The sequence below is a fragment of the Carcharhinus amblyrhynchos genome, chromosome 10, assembly GCF_965287045.1.
Source record: "Carcharhinus amblyrhynchos chromosome 10, sCarAmb.v2.hapA, whole genome shotgun sequence".
Classification (NCBI taxonomy): Eukaryota; Metazoa; Chordata; class Chondrichthyes; order Carcharhiniformes; family Carcharhinidae; genus Carcharhinus; species Carcharhinus amblyrhynchos.
In genome coordinates, this window is record NC_137333.1 from 75,732,472 (window position 1) to 75,755,511 (window position 23,040).

The following is a 23,040-nucleotide window of genomic DNA, read 5'->3' on the forward strand; positions in this document are numbered from 1 at the left end:
CTGAACTGAAACCTAGAACAAGTAGATGAAGACAAAATTTTAAATAATTAAAAGGACTGAGTGCTACAGGGAAAATAATTCTTGGCAAATAGTTTGGGCTGAGGGGAGTGCCTTCTCTGTTTTTGGCCCCTCAGTAGTTTCATAAAACCTTCCAACTGGGTTGCTGCTTCATATAGCTGGTGGTCTCCTCACTGGCTGGGGTTGACATTTGCAATCATCTTTTTAACAACCCACTTTAAATGATTCTAACTGGGCCTTTAAATACATAATTTAGCTGCCCACCCCAAGGATTTGGGCAGTCCATCTGCTTCTAGTCCTAGCATTGGTAAAATGAAGGCAGAACCATGTCTGAATCAACGTTACTCCCTCTGATTTTCCTAGCTTACACCCACTCCTGGATGCCAGTAAAATTGAACCATCTGTCTTCTTGATCATTATTGCCTCAACACACAAAATAGTTTTGCTGTATATGCCTTATTGAATCAATATTGTTTTAAACACATTCATTAGAATGCCCTCCATAACTATTGAAACTCAAAGAAATACAAGACAAGTTAATGAAAAAGCAAAATACTGCAGATGATCAGTATTGTTGGAAATAAGAGACATATCAAAGCTTTTCATCTTGCGCTCATCAGGACACTTGGCAAAAATACCAACATAAGTGGAAAACACCAATTTACATTGTTTGAGAAGAGAATTCAGATTTGTTGACAAGTAGACTCTGATTGGTAGAGGTGGTACCATGGAGAATGCACCAATTAATGATGACTAACAGATAACTGCCAAATACTTAAACCACACAGCTCGTCTCTGATTGGTTAAAATTTGCCCTGAGGAATGAGTCAGCTAACGGTGTCACTTATTTTGTTTAGCTGAAACAGGCACAATGTGTCCTATTTTACCCATCGAAACTGGGAGTGTTTCAGATCTGACTTTTAGACCCATTCTCAGGCGCCCCCATTCGCACTCTACCTGCAAAAATATGAGTGATTCCGAATCGCGCTGCACAAGCCTATGGGCAGGGCTTAACACGCCTGAAACACTGCAGCTCAGACTGGCACCTCCAACTGCGCATGCTCAGAAAAAGAAGATAGAATGCTGCTCCCCTGCCACATCCCTCCCAGGCCGGATAATGCCTTCCCTTGACATCCATAAACATTGCCCCAACCCCACAATATTACTGAACCTCTTATCCCCCCACACTCCTGCCATCCAGATCGATCACGGGCTCATCCCCTCCCCCCCACTGATCTCAAGCAGAGCGGCAGTGGGCCCCCCTTGCCCCCGCACTGATCTCAGGCAGAGTGGCAGCAGACCCATCTCCCCCTCCCCGATCCCCCCAATTGTGGCCATTTCTGCGCCTTGGTAAACGGGAAACAGGCGCAGAGGTGGGTGCAGATTGCACTAGTCACCTCACACCCGACTTTACCAAGTTTTTGCGCTTGAAAACGGGCACAATGCGATGGTAAACTTGGGTCCAAAGTGTGTAAATGTTCGTTCTGTCTACAAAGAACAGGTTTCCGTCTTCATATACGTAGCTTCCTGCACACGCAAATACACCACATTGCAATCCCAACTGACAATTTTAAATTGGTTGTCAGTATAATTCTTGGTAAGGATTATTTAGCAAATGTTGTTCAATTGTGGGATAACGTTTAATGTTGAACACTGTTTTGAGTTTTGCAAGCATGGACGGGTTGGAATGGTCTGTACCTTGCCAATGGCTAACAGTGACTAGATTAGGCTGTGTGATACGATCCTCCACTCTTCCGGATATCTGGCTTATGTAACTAACAACACACTGGCACGGAAATTCATATACCAAACTAATCATGTGTGTGATAGGCAAAAGTCTTTGTGACTGATCAGCAGGATCCTGTTGGTGGCGAATACCACTTGTGTTGTTATTGCATGGTAGTGAGAACCAGCTCGCTTCACCTGTTGCTCAATTTTTGCCCTTTCAGAGTAATCAGAGGTAGACTGGGCACTTTTCAGGGTCAAAGGTGATGGCCTTAGACCCTTTTGGGAGTCAGCCTGAAATATAGCGGCATGGTAGCACAATCGTTAGCATTGCTGCTTCACAGCTCCAGGGACCTGGGTTCGATTCCTGGCTCGGGTCATTGTCTGTGTGGAGTTTGCACATTCTCCTCGTGTCTGTGTGGGTTTCCTCCAGGTGCTCCGGTTTCCTCCCACAGTCCAAAGATGTGTGGGTTAGGTTGATCGGCCATGCTAAGAAATTACCCGTTAGTGTCCTGGGATGCGCAGATTAGAGGGATTAGTGGGCAAAATATGTAGGGATAGGGCCTGGATGGGATTGTGTTTGGTGCAGACGCGATGGGCCGAAGGGCCTCTTTCTGCACTGTAGGGTTCTATGACTCTATAGCGTGAAATGATTTGACCAGGTTAGCCATTAGCCCGCACAATTCCTTTGCTGTGATCTATTTCAGCATCAAGATCGCATGGTGAGCAAATGGCTTGGACCCTGTTTAAAGTTCGCCGTTTGGATAAATTTCATCGTGTTCTCAGCTAGAACTCCTAATCAAAGAGGTAGTAACAGGACATTTATATTAGACTCCCCCACCATCAGCAACATCCTTCCTGCATCTACCCTATCAAATTGTTACAACTTTATAGGTTTTTAGGAGATTTCTCCCCTCATTCTTCTGAATTCCAGTGAATATAATCGTAACTGACTCAATCTCTTCTCATACGTTAGTCCTGCCATCCCAGGAATCATTCTGGTAAACTTTTGCTTGCATGAAAGAGGCCAGTGAGGATGAGTCAGTGGTGAGTGGAGTCAAGGATATGGAGGGAAAGGCCTATCACCTTTGGTGTGGTAGGAACAGTCAGTCAAAGAAAAACTAAAGGGCTCTAAAGAGAAGTGTCAATACCGTACTTTTGTGTAGACCTACAGGGCTTTGAGTTTACCTATAATATTTCAATTATCCCTGCTGAGAGTTACATTGAACAATGTCATCTGCAATGCATAGAAAGGAGGGCCAGCTGAGCCTGCAAATTCAGTCATGTTCCACAGAGATGACTGACCTCCAACAATCACAACCACCTTTCTTTCTGCTTGGTATGACTCCAACCAGTGAAGAGGTTTCCTCCAATTTCCATTGACTCCAGTTTTGCTCGAGTTCTTTGATGCCATAGTCAAATGCTGTCTGGATGTCAAGAGTAGTCATGCTCACGTCACCTCTTGGTTCAGCTCTTTTGTCGATGTTTGAACCGAAGTTGTACGGAGGTCAGGAGCTAAGTGACCCTGATGGAACCCAATCTGAGTGACCATGGTCAGGTTTTTGCTGAATAAGTGTTGCTTGATCACATTGTTGATGACCGCTTCCATCACTTTACTGATGATTTAGAGTAGACTGATGGGGTGGTAATTGACTGGGTTGATTAGTCCCCTGCATGGGGCATAACTGTGCAACTTTCCACATTGCTGGGTAGATGCTAGTAATGTAGCTGTACTGGAACAATTTGGCTGGGGGTGCAGCAAATTCTGGAGCACAAGTCTTCAGTACTATTGTCAGAATATTGTCTGGGTCCATAGGTTAAACTTTAAACCTTTGCAGTATCCACTGCCTTATATTCCATCTGCCAAATTTTTGCCCACTCTCTTAACATATCTATATCCCCTTGCAGAGTTATGCGCTCCTCAAAACCTACTCCTATCTATCTTTGTGTCATCAGCAAATTTAGCAACAGAATATTTGGTCCCTCCATCCAAGTCATTAATATATATTATAAATAGTTGAGGCCTCAGCACTAATCCATGTGGCACTCCACTAGTTACAGCTTGCTAACTTGAAAATGGCCCATTTATTCCTATTCTCTGCTTCCTGTTAGCTAATCAATTCTCTATCCATGCTAATATATGTTAGCCCATAAACCACATGCTCTTATCTAGTTACAGTAAAAGTCTTAAAACGTGAAATCTAGTTCCATTTAGAAGCTTGGATTTCTCTTTTTAAAGGTTATTGATCTTTATGGGGATTGTAACGAAGGTTGTAGCTATGGCTGAACATGGCAAGAATTTTTTTGAGAGTTTTCCAGATCGACCATTATAACTTTAGCAGAAACCTCATGTGGACACACAAATGGGATTTTCATTGATATTCCACTGAAGTTATGCTGTCAGTTTGGAGAAATCCTAAGGAAATTCCCAGTTTGATGTCAATTGTTTTATACACTACACTAAAAACTCATAGTGCAAATGATAGGCCAATGCAATTTTGAAGAGTTACTCAGGTCAGAAACATCAAGAAGTATCACTTACATGGATAATTTGGTGCAAGTAAAATTTCAGCCTTTGCAAAGCTAGGGTTCATAAAAACTTTGAGATAAAACTTACTTTGTTATTTAGGTGGAGCAGTGAATTGCCATTTAAATGTGATCAAAACTCTATTGAATATAGTTCTCATATATTCAGAAATCAGGACAGAAAGCTCATCAGCTTTTTGATCTTAAAATAATAAAAATAATATAAAATTAATGTAAAAATGTGGTTTTAAATTGATCAGAATTGCAGTAATTGTCAGCTCAAATCTGCAACAACTTGGCAACCTCAAATACTCACTGTTTTCCTCTGTGCTTCCTTGAAAGGCAGGATTGTCTAGGCCATGTTCATCTACACAGACAGGTGTTGCTGAAGCAACGCTGGATCCCACAGTTGTCGTTTTGGTCTGTAATTGGTCTGTATCTGATGGCTGCCCTGCCACAGTGGACCTGCTATCACTTCTGTTCTCAGTCTGTAATCTGCAAGCCCTCTGTAGCTCTAAAGCAGCTCTGTGGTTTGATGCTCCAGGACACCTAAAAATGGAAACAGAACCAAATATATTTCAGCCTGTTTTGAAAGATGGAAAATTTTGAAAACCACTGAATTCTTAATTTCAATGATTTCAGACGGAAAGACAAAATGTAAAGTACAGAGGAATCAGTAGTATTTAGAAATTATAAAGTTGAGTGCATTTAATATTAATGACAAATGTGCAATAAAGCCAAACACAAATTAATCCAATTAGCCCACTTTTCCATAAGAACTGAGGGTCTCTCAACCATGGCACCAAATTACCTGTTGATTGATTCTAGAACTTTTGATCTCCATTAATTTATCTGGAAGGTTATTTCAGGCATTGAGGAAGTTAAAAGATGATAATCTAGATTTGATTTAGCATGCATGCATGCGGTGTGAGAAGAGTGCTGCTCGATCTGTACTGTGTTCACTGTGTATGTATTTGCTAGATCACTGCCTTCGATTATGAGCATGTATACTGATTTGCATGAAATTGTGCACTATCACAGGAATTTAAGATGTGAAATAGCTTAAAATGGAGGCATAGCTGGGCCACTTTGGAACCCAGTTCAAAAAAGTACCAAATGCAAGAAGCTAGAGTACCCTGTGTTTTGAGACAGGCCATTGGCCACAGGAAATGCTGTCAATGACAGCAATGAGGTAAGTGTATACAAAATAGAAAGGGGAAATATTTTGTAAACTAAAAAAAGGATAAAACTCCTGTTCTGGATGGATTGTATCCATTTGAAGAATTTTACATTCCACTGCTGGTGGGTTTGCAGATGGGGTAGGGGGCTATAAAATTCCTCAGATCGCCTCTCCAGAGGCTCCTATCCACCCTGACTCTTCTGTTACTTTATTGTGGGAAAGATGAATCACATGTTAATCTAGCCACGTTTCCCCCAAATGAGGCAGATGAGTAGGCAATTAATGACAATTTGAGGGCCGTTTCCTGCCTGGCATCAATTCTCAGGCTGATAGGAGGAGTTCAGGCATTGAAATGAAGCCCAGAAAGTGACTATGCTCAGGCCTCAGGCAGAGAAGCTGGAGAGGCCACCATCTATGGTTTCCCTTCAACTGTGGGCAGCTGCACCACACCTACAAGGTCTGTCCCTTGTATGTTCTTGCCATCCAACATCTCCAACTCCTCTTGTTCCAACCCCCAAGGTTCATATCCACTTCCTGCATTGAAACACCATGTACTTACGTTATCCTGGACTCCCAGGAAGTAGACTCTGGGGACTGTTCATAGACTGAGTCCTGTCCACTGCAGCTGCGGGCACCACCAGTATGATTGATGGCAGCTCTCTCAGGCAACACTTCTCCCAACTGAGAAGTTAAGTCCTGCCTCCAGACAATTAACCCTTCTTGGGAGTATTAAACAGCTGCAGAGCCAATATGGACAACGATGCATTCGCCACCAACTCTTCGGGTGGATAGGCCTACTATCCTAAAAATCCTGGCCCATGTATTTTAAAATAATCTAGGAAGAGATAGCAGAGGCATTTGTTCGAACATGGTGCAGCACCAGAAGACTGGTTAATAGTTAATGTGACTCCTACATTTAAGAAAGGGGGCAGAACATGCCAAGTGAATAATTAAACAGTCAGCTTAACATCAGTTGAGAAATGGAAATGCTACTAAAGGATAAAGTAGAACGTAAATATTTATATAATAACAACAAATAGTGTGGATTTCAAGAGGGAAAATCTTGCTTGACCAATTTCATTGAACTTTTTCAGGAGCTAACAAAGAACGGTTTATGAAACATAGCTTGCATGCAGTAGATGGAAGGGGCTGTGAAATTGGTCTGGATCCCTGGTGGTCAGCTGAGCCCAATTACATGGCAGAAAGCAAGAGCAGGTTTTGCAGGCTTGCTGCCGAATCACAAGACGGAGCCAGGAAACTCACACCACCTGATGACCATGCAGGATCTGGTGCCACGTTTAATGAGGCAGCCACCCTTGTGTTAGAGTTGGAAATCATTCCACAGGCTTTAAACTCTGCAATTTAAATCTCCAGCATCTCAACTTCTGATGCACAAAATACAACAGTCCAAAGTGCAGGCAGAAGATTCTTTCGTTGTTGCACAAAATCATTCAGTGGCATCAACACAGCTTTGAGATGTCACAGTCCAGCCAGCACATTCCCTTCAGGGAATGAAGCATGTCAAGGTGGATGACTCCCCGTGCTGCCACCACCTCTCCCTTTCTTTGCAGACAGCCTCACAAGAGTCCTACCTTAGGGACTCAGCTGTGTAATACCACTTTCAGGGATGACTCCTCAGTTATGGGCTGTCCTCTAAATTTTAGGCTCAGTACTTCTGGATGCAGAATTTCCTGCCGGAGGCTCCATCTGTCAATGTTGTTAGGAAGGTTGTTAAGAAGGTTGTTAAGAAGGCATACGGTGTCTTGGCATTTATTGGTAGGGGGATTGAATTTAGGAGTCGCAGCGTCATGTTGCAACTGTACACTACTCTAGTGCGGCCGCACTTGGAGTACTGTGTGCAGTTCTGGTCCCCGCATTACAAGAAGGATGTGGAGGCGTTGAAGAGGGTGCAGAGGAGGTTTACTAGGATGTTGCCTGGTATGGTGGGGAGGTCCTATGAGGAGAGACTGAGGGATTTAGGGTTGTTTTCGTTGGAAAGAAGGCGGCTAAGAGGGGATCTTATTGAAACATATAAGATGATTAGAGGTTTAGATAGGGTGGATAGTGATAGCCTTTTTCCTCGGATGGAGAAAGCTAGCACGAGGGGGCATGGCTTTAAATTAAGGGGGGGGTAGCTACAGGACGGATATCAGGGGTAGGTTCTTTACCCAGCGGGTGGTGAGGGATTGGAATGCCCTGCCTGCTGCAGTTGTAAATGCGTCTAGTTTGGGGGCGTTTAAGAGATCTCTGGATAGGTTTATGGACGAAAAGGGATTGGTATAGGCTAGTGGGTCATTGTTTTTGTAACTGGTCGGCGCAACATCATGGGCCGAAGGGCCTGTTCTGCGCTGTAATGTTCTATGTTCTATGTCAGCTCAGCAGGTTTTAACACACAGGAAACATCTCCAAGATCAATCCAGTGCCCTGTGACTCAGTCTGATGGACATCTAAAGGATTGAATGCACTTAGCATATCAATGAGCTTTGTGCCAGTAAAGGGTGAGTTCACAGTTTTGTCACCTTGCTGTCACTGTCTTAATCATTTCGGGGTCTACCCCTGACAAAGGGGCAGACCCTGAAAGCTAGTGGGTTTACTATCAAATAAACTTGTTGAACTTTAACCTGGTGTTGTGAGACTTCTTACTTAATCATTTACAACAGGCTTGTCAAGACATGGCCCACGGTGCTGCCTAGAACCACTGTTCAAAATATCTGTAAGGCAACTAAATTAGAAGTTGAATGATTCTGCAAGGAACTGCTCCTCCATTGGAGACTGTTCCTCTCCTGCATTTGCTGCTGTAAGGCTCACTCAGTTGCAAAGGTGGGAGAGAAACAGTCCCTGATTGGAGGAGCAGCAGACAGCAGAGTGGTGAATTTGCTGAGAAGAAATAAATTTTCACGGGGAGAGTCGGTGAAAGAGAACAAGAGACTGCTGGGCCATACTCTGGTCAATATCACATTCTAATGTCAATTCAATTAATTACTATTTTTTAAATCATCAATTAAATTGCTCTGACATTGTTTTATTTTTGCTCAGCAACTTGTTTCTTTTCTTCATACTTCAACTTTATTTATAACTTTATTTTTCTGAAATTTGCTCAGTGGCCCCTTGAGTGAGGAAAAAAATGGAAATATGGCCCTTCACATGAAAAAATTTGGACAAGCCTGGTTTACATTTACTCGCCAAGCGCATAATTCTCCATGTCCACTCACTATCTTGCCCACTCCATTAGACCCCATAAAATCCAGTCTAATTTCTCTGTATATTCAAAAGACCTTGGTAAAAGTGCCCCAAAGTAGACTAATGAATGCACCAGTGACACCAGTGATAAGGAAGGACTGTAGAAAAAGAGATAATCAGCCATAGATATCTAAGGAAATAAAGGAGGGTATCAAATTGAAAGAAATTGCACACAAATTGGCTAAGATTGGTGGGAACCTAGAGGATTGGGAAATCTTTAAATGTCAGCAGAAAGTCATGAGAAAAGCTATGAAAAAAAGTAAGATGGACTATAAGAGTAAACTAGCTCAGAATACAAAAACATGTAGCAAAAGTTTCTACAAATGTATAAAACAAAAAAGAGTGGCTAAAGTAAACATTAGTCCTTTAGAGGATGAGAAGGGGGATGTAATAACTGGAAACGGGAAAATGTCTGAGGCATTGAACAAGTATTTTGTGTGTGTCTTCACAGCGGAAGACACAAATAACATGCTAAAAATTTGTAACAGGAAGGCTATGGCAGGTGAGAACTAGAAATTATCATCACGAAAGAGGTAGTGCTGGGCAAGTTAATGGGGGCTAAAGGTAGACAAGTCTCCTGGCCCTGATGGAATGCATCCCAGGATACTAAAAGAGATGGTGGGAGAAATAGCAAATGCACTAGTGGTAATTTACCAAAATTCGCTGGACTCTGGGGTGGTTCCCACAGATTGGAAAACAGCAAATGTGACATCACTGTTTAAAAAAGGAGGTAGACAAAAAAAAGAGGTATAGGCCTGTTAGCTTAACTTCTGTAGTAGGGAAAATGCTTGAATCTATCATCGAGGATATAAATTGTCCCAATTGTAAGATGCAGCGTGGGTGCATGAAGGGAAGGTCATGTTTGACTAATTTGGTGGAATTCTTTGAGAACATTGCATGTGCAGTGGACAATGGGGAAGCTGTGGATGTGGTGTATCTGGATTTCCAGAAGGCATTTGACAAGGTGCCACACCAAAGACTGCTGCTTAAGATAAAGATGCATGGTGTTGCGGGTAATGTACTAGCATGGATAAAGGACTGGTTTACTAACAAAAAGCAAAGAGTGGGGGTAAATTGGTGTTTTTCTGGTTCGCGATCAGTGACTAGTGGTGTGCCTCAGGGATCAGTGTTGGCAATTGTTTACGATTTACACAGATCATTTAGAGTTGGGGACCAAGTGTAGTGTGTCAAAATTTGCAGATGACACAAAGATGGGTGGAAGAGCAAAGTGTGCAGAGGACACTGAAAGTCTGCAAAGGAATAGAGATACTATAAGTGAGTGGGCGAGGGTCTGGCAGATGGAGTACAACGTTGGTAAATGTGAGGTCATCCATTTTGGTAGGAATAACAGCAAAATGGATTATTATTTAAATGGGAAAAAAAATTGCAGCATGCTGCCGTGCAGAGGGACTTGGGTGTCCTTGTGCAGGAATCTCAAGGAGTTGGTGTGCAGATGCAGCAGGTAATTAAGAAGGCAAATGAATTTTGTCCTTTATTGCGAGAAGAATGGAATTTAAAAACAGTGTGATTATATAGCAGCTGTATAAGTTGCTGATAAGGCCACACCTGGAGTACTGTGTCTCCTTACTTGAGAAAGGATATACTGGCACTGGAAAAGTGCAGAGGAGATTCACTACGTTGATTCCAAAGTTGAGAAGCTTGACTTATGAGGACAGACTGAGCAGACTGGGGGTCTACTCATTGGAATTCAGAAAAACGAGGGGAGATCTTATATTAACATATAAGATTATGAAGGGAATAGATACAATAGAAGCAGGGAAGTTGTTTCCACTGGCAGGTGAAACTAGAACTAGGAGGTATAAACTCAAAATAAGGGGAAGCAGATTTAAGACTGAGTTGAGGAGGAACTTCTTCACACAAAGGGAAAGTGAATCTGTGAATTCCCTGATCAGCGAAGCAGTTGAGGCTACCTCATTGAATGTTTTTAAGGCAAAGATAGATAAACTTTTGAACAATAAAGGAATTAAGGGTTATGGTGAGCATGTGGGTAAGTGGAGCTGAGTCCACAAAAAGATCAGCCATGATCTTTCTGAATGGCGGAATGGGCTCGGGGGGCCAGATGGCCTACTCCTGCTCCTAGTTCTTATGTTCTTTCCCAGCCCATGCAGAAGCCCCCATCCATCCTCACTCATTTGTGGCCTGGGTCCTTGTTGATCCACAGCCTCTGGTGAATGCCTTACTAGCAGCAGCAATTGCTGCTGGTCCTGCTGACGGCCGATGGAGAGCTGCTGGCCTTGGATTCGCCAGCAGATTTCTACCCTAAATCCCAGCAAAGACCTGTGCTAGCCTTTAATTCTGTCAGGTTTTCCCCCAATGGAGGAGATGCAGGGCTCCTGTTGATTCTTCAGTGAACAGGCAAGATCCCCTCACTGACGTAAAATTCTGCCCAGGGAATGGGAGTATTTATTCAGAGTGACAGAAGGTTGGAATGGCATTCCACAAGGATTAGTGCACTGCTGATCACAATTTGCATTAATGATTTGGATTTAGGAATCAAAAACATAATTCTTAAATTTGTGGATGGCATCAAAGTTAGGGGGATAGTCAATACCAAAAAGGACTGCAGCAAGTTACAGATTAGCCTTAATAAACTTGCAGAATGAGTAAATAAGAAGCAAATAAATGTGGAATGGTACATTCTGGTAGAATGAATAAGGGGGTCATTTATTACTTGGAAGGTGAAAGTCTAGATGGAGTAAAGGAACAAATGAATCTCAAAGTACAAACACATCAAACACAAAGTTGCACTACAGGTTAGTAACGCCATAAAAAAGCAAACCAAGCACTAGGTTTTATTTCTGGAGGGATAGAATTGAAAATTAGAGAAATTATGCATAATCTGCACCAAACTTGGGCAGAATTTTCTAGCCGTTCACACCAGTGGGATTTTCTGGCCCCACTGCAATGGACGGAGATTTGGCTGAACGCCAACTTCTTCTTCCTTGCAGCAGCAACAGGACATGAACAGCTGGAAAATCCTGGCCCTTCTCTCAGTTCAGCAGCAGAATTGTACATCTTTACAATTCAAATTAAACATGCTCCATTGTGAAAGTCTATAATTTGGTTGCTGGATTGAATCAGTTTTATCATTTCAAATGTGCAGAGCTTTTGTACAAATTTATTTTAAACCCAACAGATTTCAGGTTGCAGGGACAAATACAAAGTGCACAGGCAGGCCTAGGCAATAGGCTTAAGGTATATTAGCTCCCGACCTGCAGCTGGCCTACTGCCATTCTGAAATGTGCAGAAGGTGTTGGCTGGTCAATGAATCAATATTTGGAAATCAGAGCCTCGCAGACAGCACCAGAAGGTGTGAAGTGCGGTAATTTTGGGAGTGTCTTGCAGGAAAGAGTAAGGGGACGTTTGTGATGGAGTAAGATTTGCGACTTTCCTTTTAAAACCTAGAAGAGCACTCCAAAATTTTAATAACCCAATAGTGCAGATGAAATGATTTTAATAAAATGGTTCTTCAAAACACAACAGAAACTTTATGAATGTCCTCACACATAAAATAATTTGAAATGCATGTTATCAACTCTTAAGCATCAAGGAACTTGTGCAACATAAATTTCAGGAATTTTGTAAAATACTTTGCCATTGCTGCTTGCTTCCTGCCAATAGCACATTTGTCCACAAACTGTTCATCTTACTTAAGTGCAAGAGGAAAGTCAGGATATCTGGTTTAGTTATTAATTCCTCAACATTGACATTTAATTCAATGCCATGACTGTGGCAAGAGCTGTTTCCTGTATCTCAATCTGCTAACTGGATCCAGTTACTTGGGCTTTTTCCTCACTCCTTCCCTGCCCCACCACCCCCACCCGGCATCCTCCTCTCACATAGCATTAACAATTACCATGTAAGTCAGCAGTCTGGACTTCAGGACATCCTTACCAACACCAACAATGGACTTAAAACTCATGTCTGTTGGCAATCGGAACAGAGAACTCATTAGTTCAAACAGGTTTGCTGCTTCACTGTCAATCACTTGTGCCTTTGTGGGATCTCCAATTGTGTTGGATGCAGCTGCTTCCTCTGCTGGCTGATTGAATTTACAGTGAGGAAAGCAGCTGCCAATAGATTCTGCTTTTAGATGTAGGCACTTCATGCAAGTGCCACAGTTGTCAACTAACAAGGAAACTTTGTTATCTTGCAATGTCAGGGTTCAAAAAAAGAGCAATAGTCATGCATGCCTTCCTATTGTTTTGTTATGCTACATGGAGAGTAGCATCACCTAAAAAAAGAACAGGCATTTTTTTAAAGAATTCTCAATCGTCAGTGACTTTATTTTCCCACCAGTCATGTCAAAAAGAGGAAATAGGTCAGCAATATAAGATTTAAACTAATAAGGTAGGAGACTTAAAACAATATACATCAAGTCTTTGTGCCAATAAAAATGTACTTTTATGCATACATCTAATTAGTTTTGAGAACTGTTCAGTGACCAAATAGAGCAGTCCAGTTATTTTCATCTAAATATTTTATTAATAAGCACTAAAAATGTTTAAAATACATAAGATATCCATATAAGTAAGAGTACATTTGCCACTGCTTACAGTGAGCATGCAGGTACTAATGTGATTTTCCCACTGCATGCATTGGTCAGCTAAATACCATTATGAAACAAAACTACAGCAAATCATGTTCAGTAACTAAATAAAACTACATGCTGTGTAACTAGTTTTATTTAAATAACCATACAAGGTAGTTGGATTCCAACAATATATTTTTTATGTATTCAACACTGATTATTGTAATGAGTATCAGAGTACTAAATAATGCAAGATACCAGTTAGAGGTGATTCGTGTGTAGTGAATGAAGTGCAAACGATTGAGTAAACTAACTGTACTGAATAATATCATTTAAGAATTTCCTGTCCATTCGTAAGTACACTTTGGCTGCTACTCCAGACCTAAGATCATCACTTCATATTTTCTCCTCTCCTTCTACTTCTTTTTCTCTATCCCTCCTAGAACTTTTGTTTTACCTCCTTTCATTCTCCTCTTTTAGGAACCCTGCTTCCCAAATCCCTATCCAAACCTTCTTTTTATTACTCTTCCATCATGGCTTGGCTCTCTCCTAAATTAGCTTTAAGCTTCTCAGTGCCTCATTTGGCATTCTCTGAAGGACCCATTAAAGCACTTGTCATTGCATTCTCACGAGAAACAATTACAACTGGCCACCCCACAGTTCTACTGACCTTCCTGCCCACACGCTGGCCAGAGTCTGATCTCTCCAATGTCTTTCCCAGTTCTGACCCCATGGGCTCTGCAGGTAGCTCAGCTATCATCACTGAGCCTCTCTGCATCTCCTTCCTGAATGTCCATTCATTCACGAACAATCCATTAACATTGTGGGTGATTGCACTGACATATGGCCTTATGGAAACTTGGCGGAAAATGGATGGCACCTTCTCTTGAAGTGCCTGCCTTTCTATATCTTTCACTTTCATCATTTGCTTCACCCAGACCATTGTGGTGTGCCTCTTATCACCAAATCTCACCTTAAGCTTCTCCCTACTGCTCTGTTCCTTTCTCCTCCTTGGAGACCCTTACCTTGGTCCATTCTCTCAGCTCTCATTCACAATCCTATTTTTTAACCACCCTCCCATGTACCATGCCAATTTTATTAACAAGTTATCTTCGCTGCTTTTTTCCCAAGCATCTTCACCAGCGATTTCTCAACCGATGTGATTTGAATTCCATCACAATTCATCATGTTCTCTCTCCCATGTTCACTCCTATCCTCTCAATTGATCCTGCCATGTAAAATCCCCAACCCATATTCATAGGCATTTGTTTGAATTTGCCATTTCAAAAAGGCCCTCTACTACCATTGACATTAATCAGAGATAAGGCCATCTCTGATCATTTTCATGAGATCACTCCACTCATGTCCCCATGCACCCCTCACCCCCACACACACACAAACAATCCTGCATCTTCTCCTCAAATAACTCTCTTGCAATTCACTTATAACTGAGGTCTCAAAATCCCAACTGTCTAGCCTTTGGCCCTCTGTTTACCATAAAGGGTCTAGAGCTCCCAACCTGCTCAACCACACCCCTACCCACATCTTTGATGCCCTAATCCCTGTAAAACCATTACTCCTTTTCACTCTAGTTATTTCCCTGGTACAGGCACCCCATTTCCATTTGGGCACAGACTTCAACAGATATGGTGGATAACTGGTTAGCCATTCACCATCAGAACTGGTTGAACCACATAAAGCACTATTGGGTCCTGCTTTCATCAGTAAATACTTTGTACTTTTCCAGGATCATCTAGAATGGAAATGCAATCTCCAGCTTCTTGTCCCTATTGCAAGGGGGGCTCTTGGGCCATTGAAGCCCCCAGGTTGTCAGGGGCATGGATGGGCAATATTCACCAAACAACCTGGCTGTGCCAACTGGACACCCTGGCAGTGGCCACCAGGTGTCCCAGCAGTGGTAACTGGACACGGCCAGTATTCCAGGGCAATGCCAAGGGGGCGGGGCTTAAAGGTGTGGACCACGAAGGGGGTCATGCTGGGGGTCAGGCATTGGGGGGGGCCCAATGCCCATGTTGCAGAGGGGGTGGGGAACTTGTGTTGGGGTCTCCCAGTGTACTGAGAGACTGGGGCGCTCTTGTGAAAAGGCACTCAGATGCTCTGAAGTTGGGCTCACCATTGTGTTTAGGCCCCCCCATTCCCTTCACCAAAACAGACATTAGCAACCCCCAACCCCCCCTTGCCACCACACCTTTACAACCCTCTCTCGTCTTAACTGAAATTCAGTTAAGCAGGGCTTTATTGGCTTGTATTGAAGATGGAATTGCTTCAGAGTTGCTGAAAGCAATGCTTTATTGTTGATGAAGGGTGTGTTCTCAGACTGGAGTTATTGTTCTGAGACTGTTACTATTAACCTGTACTGTATCTTACCTTGGATGACTTATGTATAGTATCAGGCGAGGCCAATTTTGCTCTTGATTTATATAAAACCAGAGGCAACATGGAGAACCAGTTTTTGTACAGAGCGAATTGTGATATGGAGTGCCTAAAAGGGCAGCGGAAGCAGGTTCAATAATAGCATTCAAAAGAGAACTGAGTAAATGTTTGAAGGGGAAAAAATACAAGGCTGTAAGGAATAAGCAGGGAGTAAAACTAATTAGATAGTCTGCCAAACAGCCAGTATAAGCTTGATGGGTTGAATGGTCTCCTGTGCTGTATGCTAGGATTCTAAGAAAACACCTATTTGCATAAATTTATTTGAAAATGTGACAGTTATACATCATAGGGATGATCCTGAGCCTGCGTTTGACATCTGTGTGAATGCCAGCAGGGGTCAAGATCTGGAAGTTGCAAGATCTGGATTTTGCTGGTAAGATTACAATCTTGGATCTTTTTTGCCTCTCGCAGGCAACTTCATCAGGTTCACATCAGTAGTAACTTGCCCCCTCGCTATATACTGACACCTACCCCCCCATATATTGATACTGCGCCAACAAGATGTAATTTTGGCACAGTTTACAACAGGTTCACTTATAGATGAACGTGTTACAGGGTTCACCCCAGGGGCATAAAGTATAGCCCCCAGGGAGAGGGACATGGTCAGGCAGTGGCCTGGCAATAGCCCCTGGCACAGGTTGAGCGGGGGGGGGTGGGTGGGGAAAGAGGTTTATTCAGGTAATCATCCTTTAAAGATGGTGCCCCAAGATGAAGAACCTGAACAAATTACCCCTTCAGAACAAGGGTTCCCAAACTATGCTATTCCTGAGGGCATCAAGGACAGCTGTGGAGTGTGTGCAGAAGAAATTGTCTAACAGCGGCAGATTCCTTTGCACAACCCTTCAACTTGCACCCTTGCATGTGCTTCTTTGGAACCCTTGGGTCATTCTCTTTTTGTGAACTCCCTCCAATTTACTTTTACTCATTTACCGCTTTCTCCATTTAGATATAACTCTGCAGCCACTCTGATGCTACAGTCCATAGAAATGACTGGGTAACTTTATTACCAGAAAGTGAAAATTAAGCAATTTTCCAAACTTCTACTTTCAATATTCTGTTTAACTTTGTGTAAAACCCCTCAGGCCATATGACTCAATTGAATGTATACACTAAATATTACATGCATTACAAATGTATTGAAGCACCTCAGAATACAACATGGCCTATGTAGAAAATTTTAATATCATTGCACTCTGCAATGGACATTGAGATGTTTTGTAATTTTTTTTAAAATATAGTTTTGCAAAAATACATTCATCTGTTTTTTTCCTGCAGATGGTGAAGGAGGCAGTTCATTTTCTTTTGTTTCACAGCACCATGCTGCAATTTTCATTAAATTAGGAACTGTGGACTGTCGCTCATTGGCATTGAGGCATCGTACATGGTGTATGCAGTTAAATAAAAGAGACTTCAGGGAGCACCGATTGGATTTAAATTCTTTGGCTGCTGTTTGTCTTATTAAGATCATTTAGAATGAAAATAAAGACTTGCATTAAGGATTTTAACAAGATGATGACTAGATATTACAGGAGATAGTGGAGGCAGATTTCAAGACTGTTGGAATATTCCCTGGGTTTATCTGATCAGATTTTTAAAAAATCAATCCTTGCTTGTTTTTGTTCAGAAAACTGTGTCCTCCTCCGTTAGGCCCTTTCCCCCTCTTTCAATGTGTTAGTATTGACCACTACACAAGCTTTTTGGGAGAAATTCCAATTATTTTATGTTCTTGAAATCAATCATCATACTGAGAAAATCTTGACAAATTTTCATTTATTTCATAGGCTGACTGACCCAGTTTCTTAGAAAACTTGATGATTTTTTATTAATTATGCACCAATTCCAATTTAAATCTGAAATGTACAACTTAACTATTTGGAGTATATTTGAATATTTGAAACAATTGTGTAAGCAATCGTATTTTTATATGTGGTCTTATTCAGTACAATAAGATACATTGAAAGAAAGAAGTTGACTTCATATGTGACCCATCCTACAGGTACAGTGGTTACAAGATCATATCCCATTGCTGAGAAATGCATTTACTAAAGCTTGCATGGAGTAAATTTGGGGGGAAATACTTCACATTCTTGACCTCTGCAATACCTGAAATGTCAAGTAGGATTTATAATAAATTTAGGCTGGTTAAAGAGACAGTCTGTCATCCTAGATTTAGGTGATACCACCAGATAAAGTCCATTTCACATCCAGTAAAAACTGGAGCCACTACAAGACTTTCTGCAGTAACCAGGGCCAGGGATATGCCATTTAGCCTGTCAAGCCTGTTCCACCATTCAATGGAATCATGGCTGTTCTTTGACTAACGTCTTCAATTGGGTTGACACTTAATACAGTTGATCAACAAAGATTATATCAATTTCAGATTTTAAATTTACTTCATTGCATAACATAATAGGTTCAAGTAATTAAATGGCCTACTCTTGCTCATACATTTCTAAAATTAACATGTTATCTAACATTAATTACCATTTGCAAAATCTAATTCTATTATTGGAAGCTCCTGTCACCATTTGCCTGTAAATATTTTCTAATTTCACTCCTGAAAGATCGGATTCTAATTTTAGACTATGCTAGTCCTAATTATAGACACCCTTGTTATTTTCTTAATGTCTTAAAAACTTCAATCAAATCACAATTTTATGTTCTAAATTCCAGAGAATGCATTGCTATTTTAGTTAATAAAGACCTGTAACTTAACCCTTGGGAACCAGGTTTTGTTCTGGTATACCTACGTTCCACTGCCTCCATAGCTAATACATTCCCCCTAAGGTGGGGTGCCTGGAACTGCTCTTGCCAAAAGAACAAGAAAACCTCCCAAGTAAGTCAAAAGATGGGAGATAACAAAACAGAGCTGACAACAGTTTGATGCCATTTGCTACAAATTACATTTCTATACTGCCTTTAGCATCATGAAATATCCCTAGGTGCTTCACAGGAGTATTCTAAAAGTCACAAAGCGCTTGGTCAAAGAAATAAGAGTGTCTTAAAGGAGGAAAGTGAGATGGGGAGGACACTCCAGAGTTTGGCACTTAGGCAATCAAAGGTAGAGTGACAAAAATTGGATGTTGCAGAAGAGGCTTGAATTACTAAGCTGTAGATACCTTGGGGTGTGTGGCTGCAGGACATCAGAAGCAGGGAAGAGCAACATCATGGAGGCATTTGAAAACAAGAATTAGAAGTTTAAAATCAAAACATTGCTTGACCAGGAGCCAGTATGTCAGCAAGCACAGAAGTGGTAGAGAATTGGCACTTGTTGCAGGTTAAGATACGGGCTGCAGAGATTTGGATGACATCAAGATTGCATGGATGGTGCGGAGCATGTTGAGTATTGTTGGAGCTGCACTCATCCAGGCAAATGGAGAGTATTCTGACTTGTGCCTTATAGATGGTGGACAGGCTATGGGGAGTCAGGAGGCAAGTTACTTATCTCAGAACACCCAGCCTAAAACCTACTGTTCAAGTCAGTGTTTATATAGCTGATCTAGTTTAGTTCCTGGTGAATGGTCACCCAAGGATGTTAATAGAAACATAGGAAATGGGGGCAGCACCTTGAGCCTGCTCTACTATTTCAACTAAATCATGGCTGATCATCTACCTCAATTCCTTTTCCTCCACACTCCCCATTCCCCGCCCCCCCAAGGCCTGTTCTAAGAATTTTATGATTCAGTGAGATAATGTCTCATTCTTCTAAATCAATGGTCTCCAGCAGTCTTAAAAATTTCAACTTTACTAAAACCCCCAAAAATGTATGCTATGCATAACGTATGCATGACCTATTCGTAGTATGACACCTGAAAGTGCTGTGAAGTCTGGGTCATAGTTTGAGATGGCCAATCTCATACAGTCCATCATATGAGTATCTGTGAGATGTGTGCGATACTTGACCTTAGTGATTTTCATCTGGGAAAGAGCCATCTCACAGAGGTATATGAAACCAAAGTAGGCACTCACCTTGAATGCACAGAATGTCAGAAGAGAATACTTCTCTGTTCCCAAAAGTCTTTGTCCTTTAACATAGTTTTCAGCTCTATGAAATTTTGCATGATGATAATTTCCATGTCAAAGTGCTTTATTCAAACACCTGCTGAAATTTTGCTTTCAGTTCTCCCATGTCCACTTGAGGAAAAGGATTCAAGACAAATGTAATGATTTGTTCCATATTGTGTACCTTCTGAAATCGTCCGCTGAATTCCTTTCCCAATTTGTCTGGTTGGTCACAGAATTGGTTTGGATAAAACCCTGTTTGACCAGTTGTTGGATTTTATCCAGATTTGGGAAGTGTTCAGTAATTTTGGCACAGTTTCCAATTGAATGCATTCACCACACTGATCATGTGTGACAATCTCTGTCCCAGTTTGTGATTCAGTTTGTTCAATTTTGCAGTTACGTCTGTAAGAAATGCCAAGTCTAGCAACCATGTATTAGCTGACAGCTCGCTGTACACCTCACTTCTTTATTTAAGAAAGGTGACAATTTCAGGGAGCAGACCTAAAAATCTCTGGAGGACTTATCCTCAACTTAACTACCCCACATCTCCATGAAGGATTAGTTCATCACATAAGTGGCATCAAGCTCGAGTAACAATTTGAACAAGTGATGTTGCAGAGTTCTGGCACAAATTGAATTGACGATTTTGACAACTGTCATTACATGAGATAAGTCATAACCTTGCTCGCTTATGGGTGGACAACACAATGGTAATTGACAGAGGAGAATTCAGGGCCATTTTTGCAAAATGCAATAAAGCCTGCACTGGCACCCAGAATTAATGGTGCACCATTGGTTGTGATTGAAACCAGTTTCTTGATTGGAATGTTTTTCTTAGTCACATATCTTTAGAATTTATTGTAGACATCCTTACCTCTAGTCCTCCCTTTTGAGTGGCAAAGAAAGTGAGAAAGTCTTTGGTTGTTGTTGAGTCTTTGAATGCCATGTGAACAAAACCAATCAGCTGGGAGGTATCCATCACATCTACTGATTCAAACCATTTTCTGAGACAGGTTCTCGGACAACAATTCCAACCTTCTGGCTACTGTTAAAGCAGCAAGCTCTTGATGGCTGTCATAATTTCATCTTTTTTTTTGCTAGCCTTGCCTTTAGTCACGGTTTTAGAAAAGAGTGACTGTTGAGTTTTCAAAATTCCTTTAACTCCCCAATTTACTTCATCCGAATCACACTGTTTAAAGGGGAATTTTCTTGAAATTTTGCATTCATTGTCCTTTGATGCCATTCTAAATTACCTCTTCTCAAGACTACACTCTGATGACAAATGAGACAAGTGATCTTGTCTTTGAAATTTATAAAAAGAAATTCACTTTCCTGCTCTTGGTGGAAATGATAGGATTATGCCCACTTGGACGTCCCTCGCTTATCATTTCACTGTAGAAAATTAGAAAATGAAAAGCCCAGCTTATTACAAGTTTTGGTGCGAGCAAGAATCTCATTTGCGCATTTTTGATGCAGTTCAGCAGGCAATGAGTTGATTCATCTGTGCCGACATTTAGCTCTCTGTTTTAAAACTTTTCAGCAGCTTGTATTTGCACCCCATAGCTGCTTCTGTTTAAAATAAAGGCACCATGCAGAATCTTAGCTTTTCCTGCTCAATATATATTTTAAAAATGCTAAAATCGACTGTTCAAGACTCTGGGGTCGATTGACTGTCCAGCGTTTAGTTTCTAAATTCCACAAAATACAGGCCCAGTCTCCTTAAATTGTCATAGAAACTAGAAGCAGGAGTTTGCGATTCAGCCCTTCAAGCCTACTCTGCCATTCATTTTGATCTTGGCTGATCAGTGAATTCAATAACCTGATCCCCCTTCCCCCCCTTATCCCTTGATCCCTTTAGCTCCAAGAGCTATATCTAATTTCTTCTTGAAATCAGACAATGTTTTGGCTTCAACTACATTCTGTGGTAGTGAAATCCACACATTCACCACTCTATGGGTGAAGAAATTTCTCCTCACCTCAGTCCTAAAAGGTTTATCCCTTATCCTCAAACTATGCCCCTAGTTCCAGACTCCCCACCATTGGAACATTCTTTCTGAATCTACCCTGTCTAACACTGTTAGAATTATATAAGTTTCTATGAAATCCCCTCTCACTCTTCTAAACTCCAGTGAATTTAATCCTAACTGACTTAGTCTAGTTCATAGTTGCATTGCCTCTATGGCAAGCATACCCTTCCTTAGGTAAGGAAACCAAAAGTCTTCACAAAGTCCAGGCATGGCCCCACCAAGGCTCCACACAATTGCTGCAACATCTTGCAATAAAAGGTCAAAAAGCCTGAAAGATACAAAACAGAAGCGATTACTTCTATTCGGGATCAAAGAGCTACATAATCTGAGCGGAGTACAGAAGCTTAAAGAAGTCTACAGGATGAAACTAGTCCGGGGTTCTGCGTGCTCCATTGTTCATAGCTGAAGTGCGAATTATAACCTGTTAAGCTGTATTAATTAGCACCACGTGTCTTTGGTCATTTTTTAATTTCCACTTGACTACAATTTTGACGATCCTGCTGTTGGCTTAGGTATCGTGCCCAAGTTCCTTAGAAATTAAGTACCTATGGCAAAATAATGACACACTCAAATTTTAAAGGAAAAGTTATGGATGAGTCATGAATGCTTTGATGGTTAATTGAAGTATTTGAGTGCATTCTTATTATTTCTGTAATTCTTGGATCAGGAGTTTAAGACTTGTTAGGACCAGGAGAGTAATTACAGAATCTGGCAACCTTTAGAAGAATGTGGAGATGTCGGTGTTGGAATAAACACAGTAAGAAGTCTCACAACACCAGGTTAAAGTCCAACAGGTTTATTTGGTAGCAAAAGCCACAAACATTTGAAGCACTGCTTCTTCATCAGGTGAGTGGGACTTCATTCACAAACAGAGCATATAAAGACACAAACTCAATTTACAAAATAATGGTTGGAATATGAGTCTTTATAGGTAATCAAGTCTTAAAGGTACAAACAATATGAGTGGAGAGAGGGTTAAGCACAGTTTAAAGAAATGTGTAATGTCTCCAGACAGGACAGTTAGTGAGATTTTGCAAGCCCAGGCAAGTCGTTGGGGTTACAGATAGTGTGACATGGATCCAAGATCCTGGTTGAGGCCGTCTACATGCGTGCGGAACTTGGCTATCAATCTCTGCTCAGTGATTCTGCACTGTCGTGAAGGCTGCCTTGGAGGACGCTTACCTGAAGATCAGAGGCTGAATGCCCATGACTGGGCATTTTACAACTTTAGAAGAGGCAAAATAAAAGACTGCACAGTCTATCGTGTTGGGAACTTTGAATCTTAGTCCTGTCTTGTCTGGCCAGCTTGCAGC

General features: G+C 41.5%; 1 protein-coding gene across 3 annotated transcripts in view; it reads right to left on the reverse strand.

Moving 5' to 3' along the window:
* Positions 1–23,040, reverse strand: part of lnx2a (ligand of numb-protein X 2a) — a 138,510-nt gene that overhangs the window by 40,330 nt on the left and 75,140 nt on the right. For all 3 annotated transcript variants that reach the window (XM_080197404.1, XM_080197403.1, XM_080197402.1), the window contains one exon: positions 4,586–4,818. In XM_080197404.1, coding sequence (XP_080053530.1) covers positions 4,586–4,818 — 233 coding nt within the window. The remainder of the gene's footprint in view (positions 1–4,585; positions 4,819–23,040) is intronic.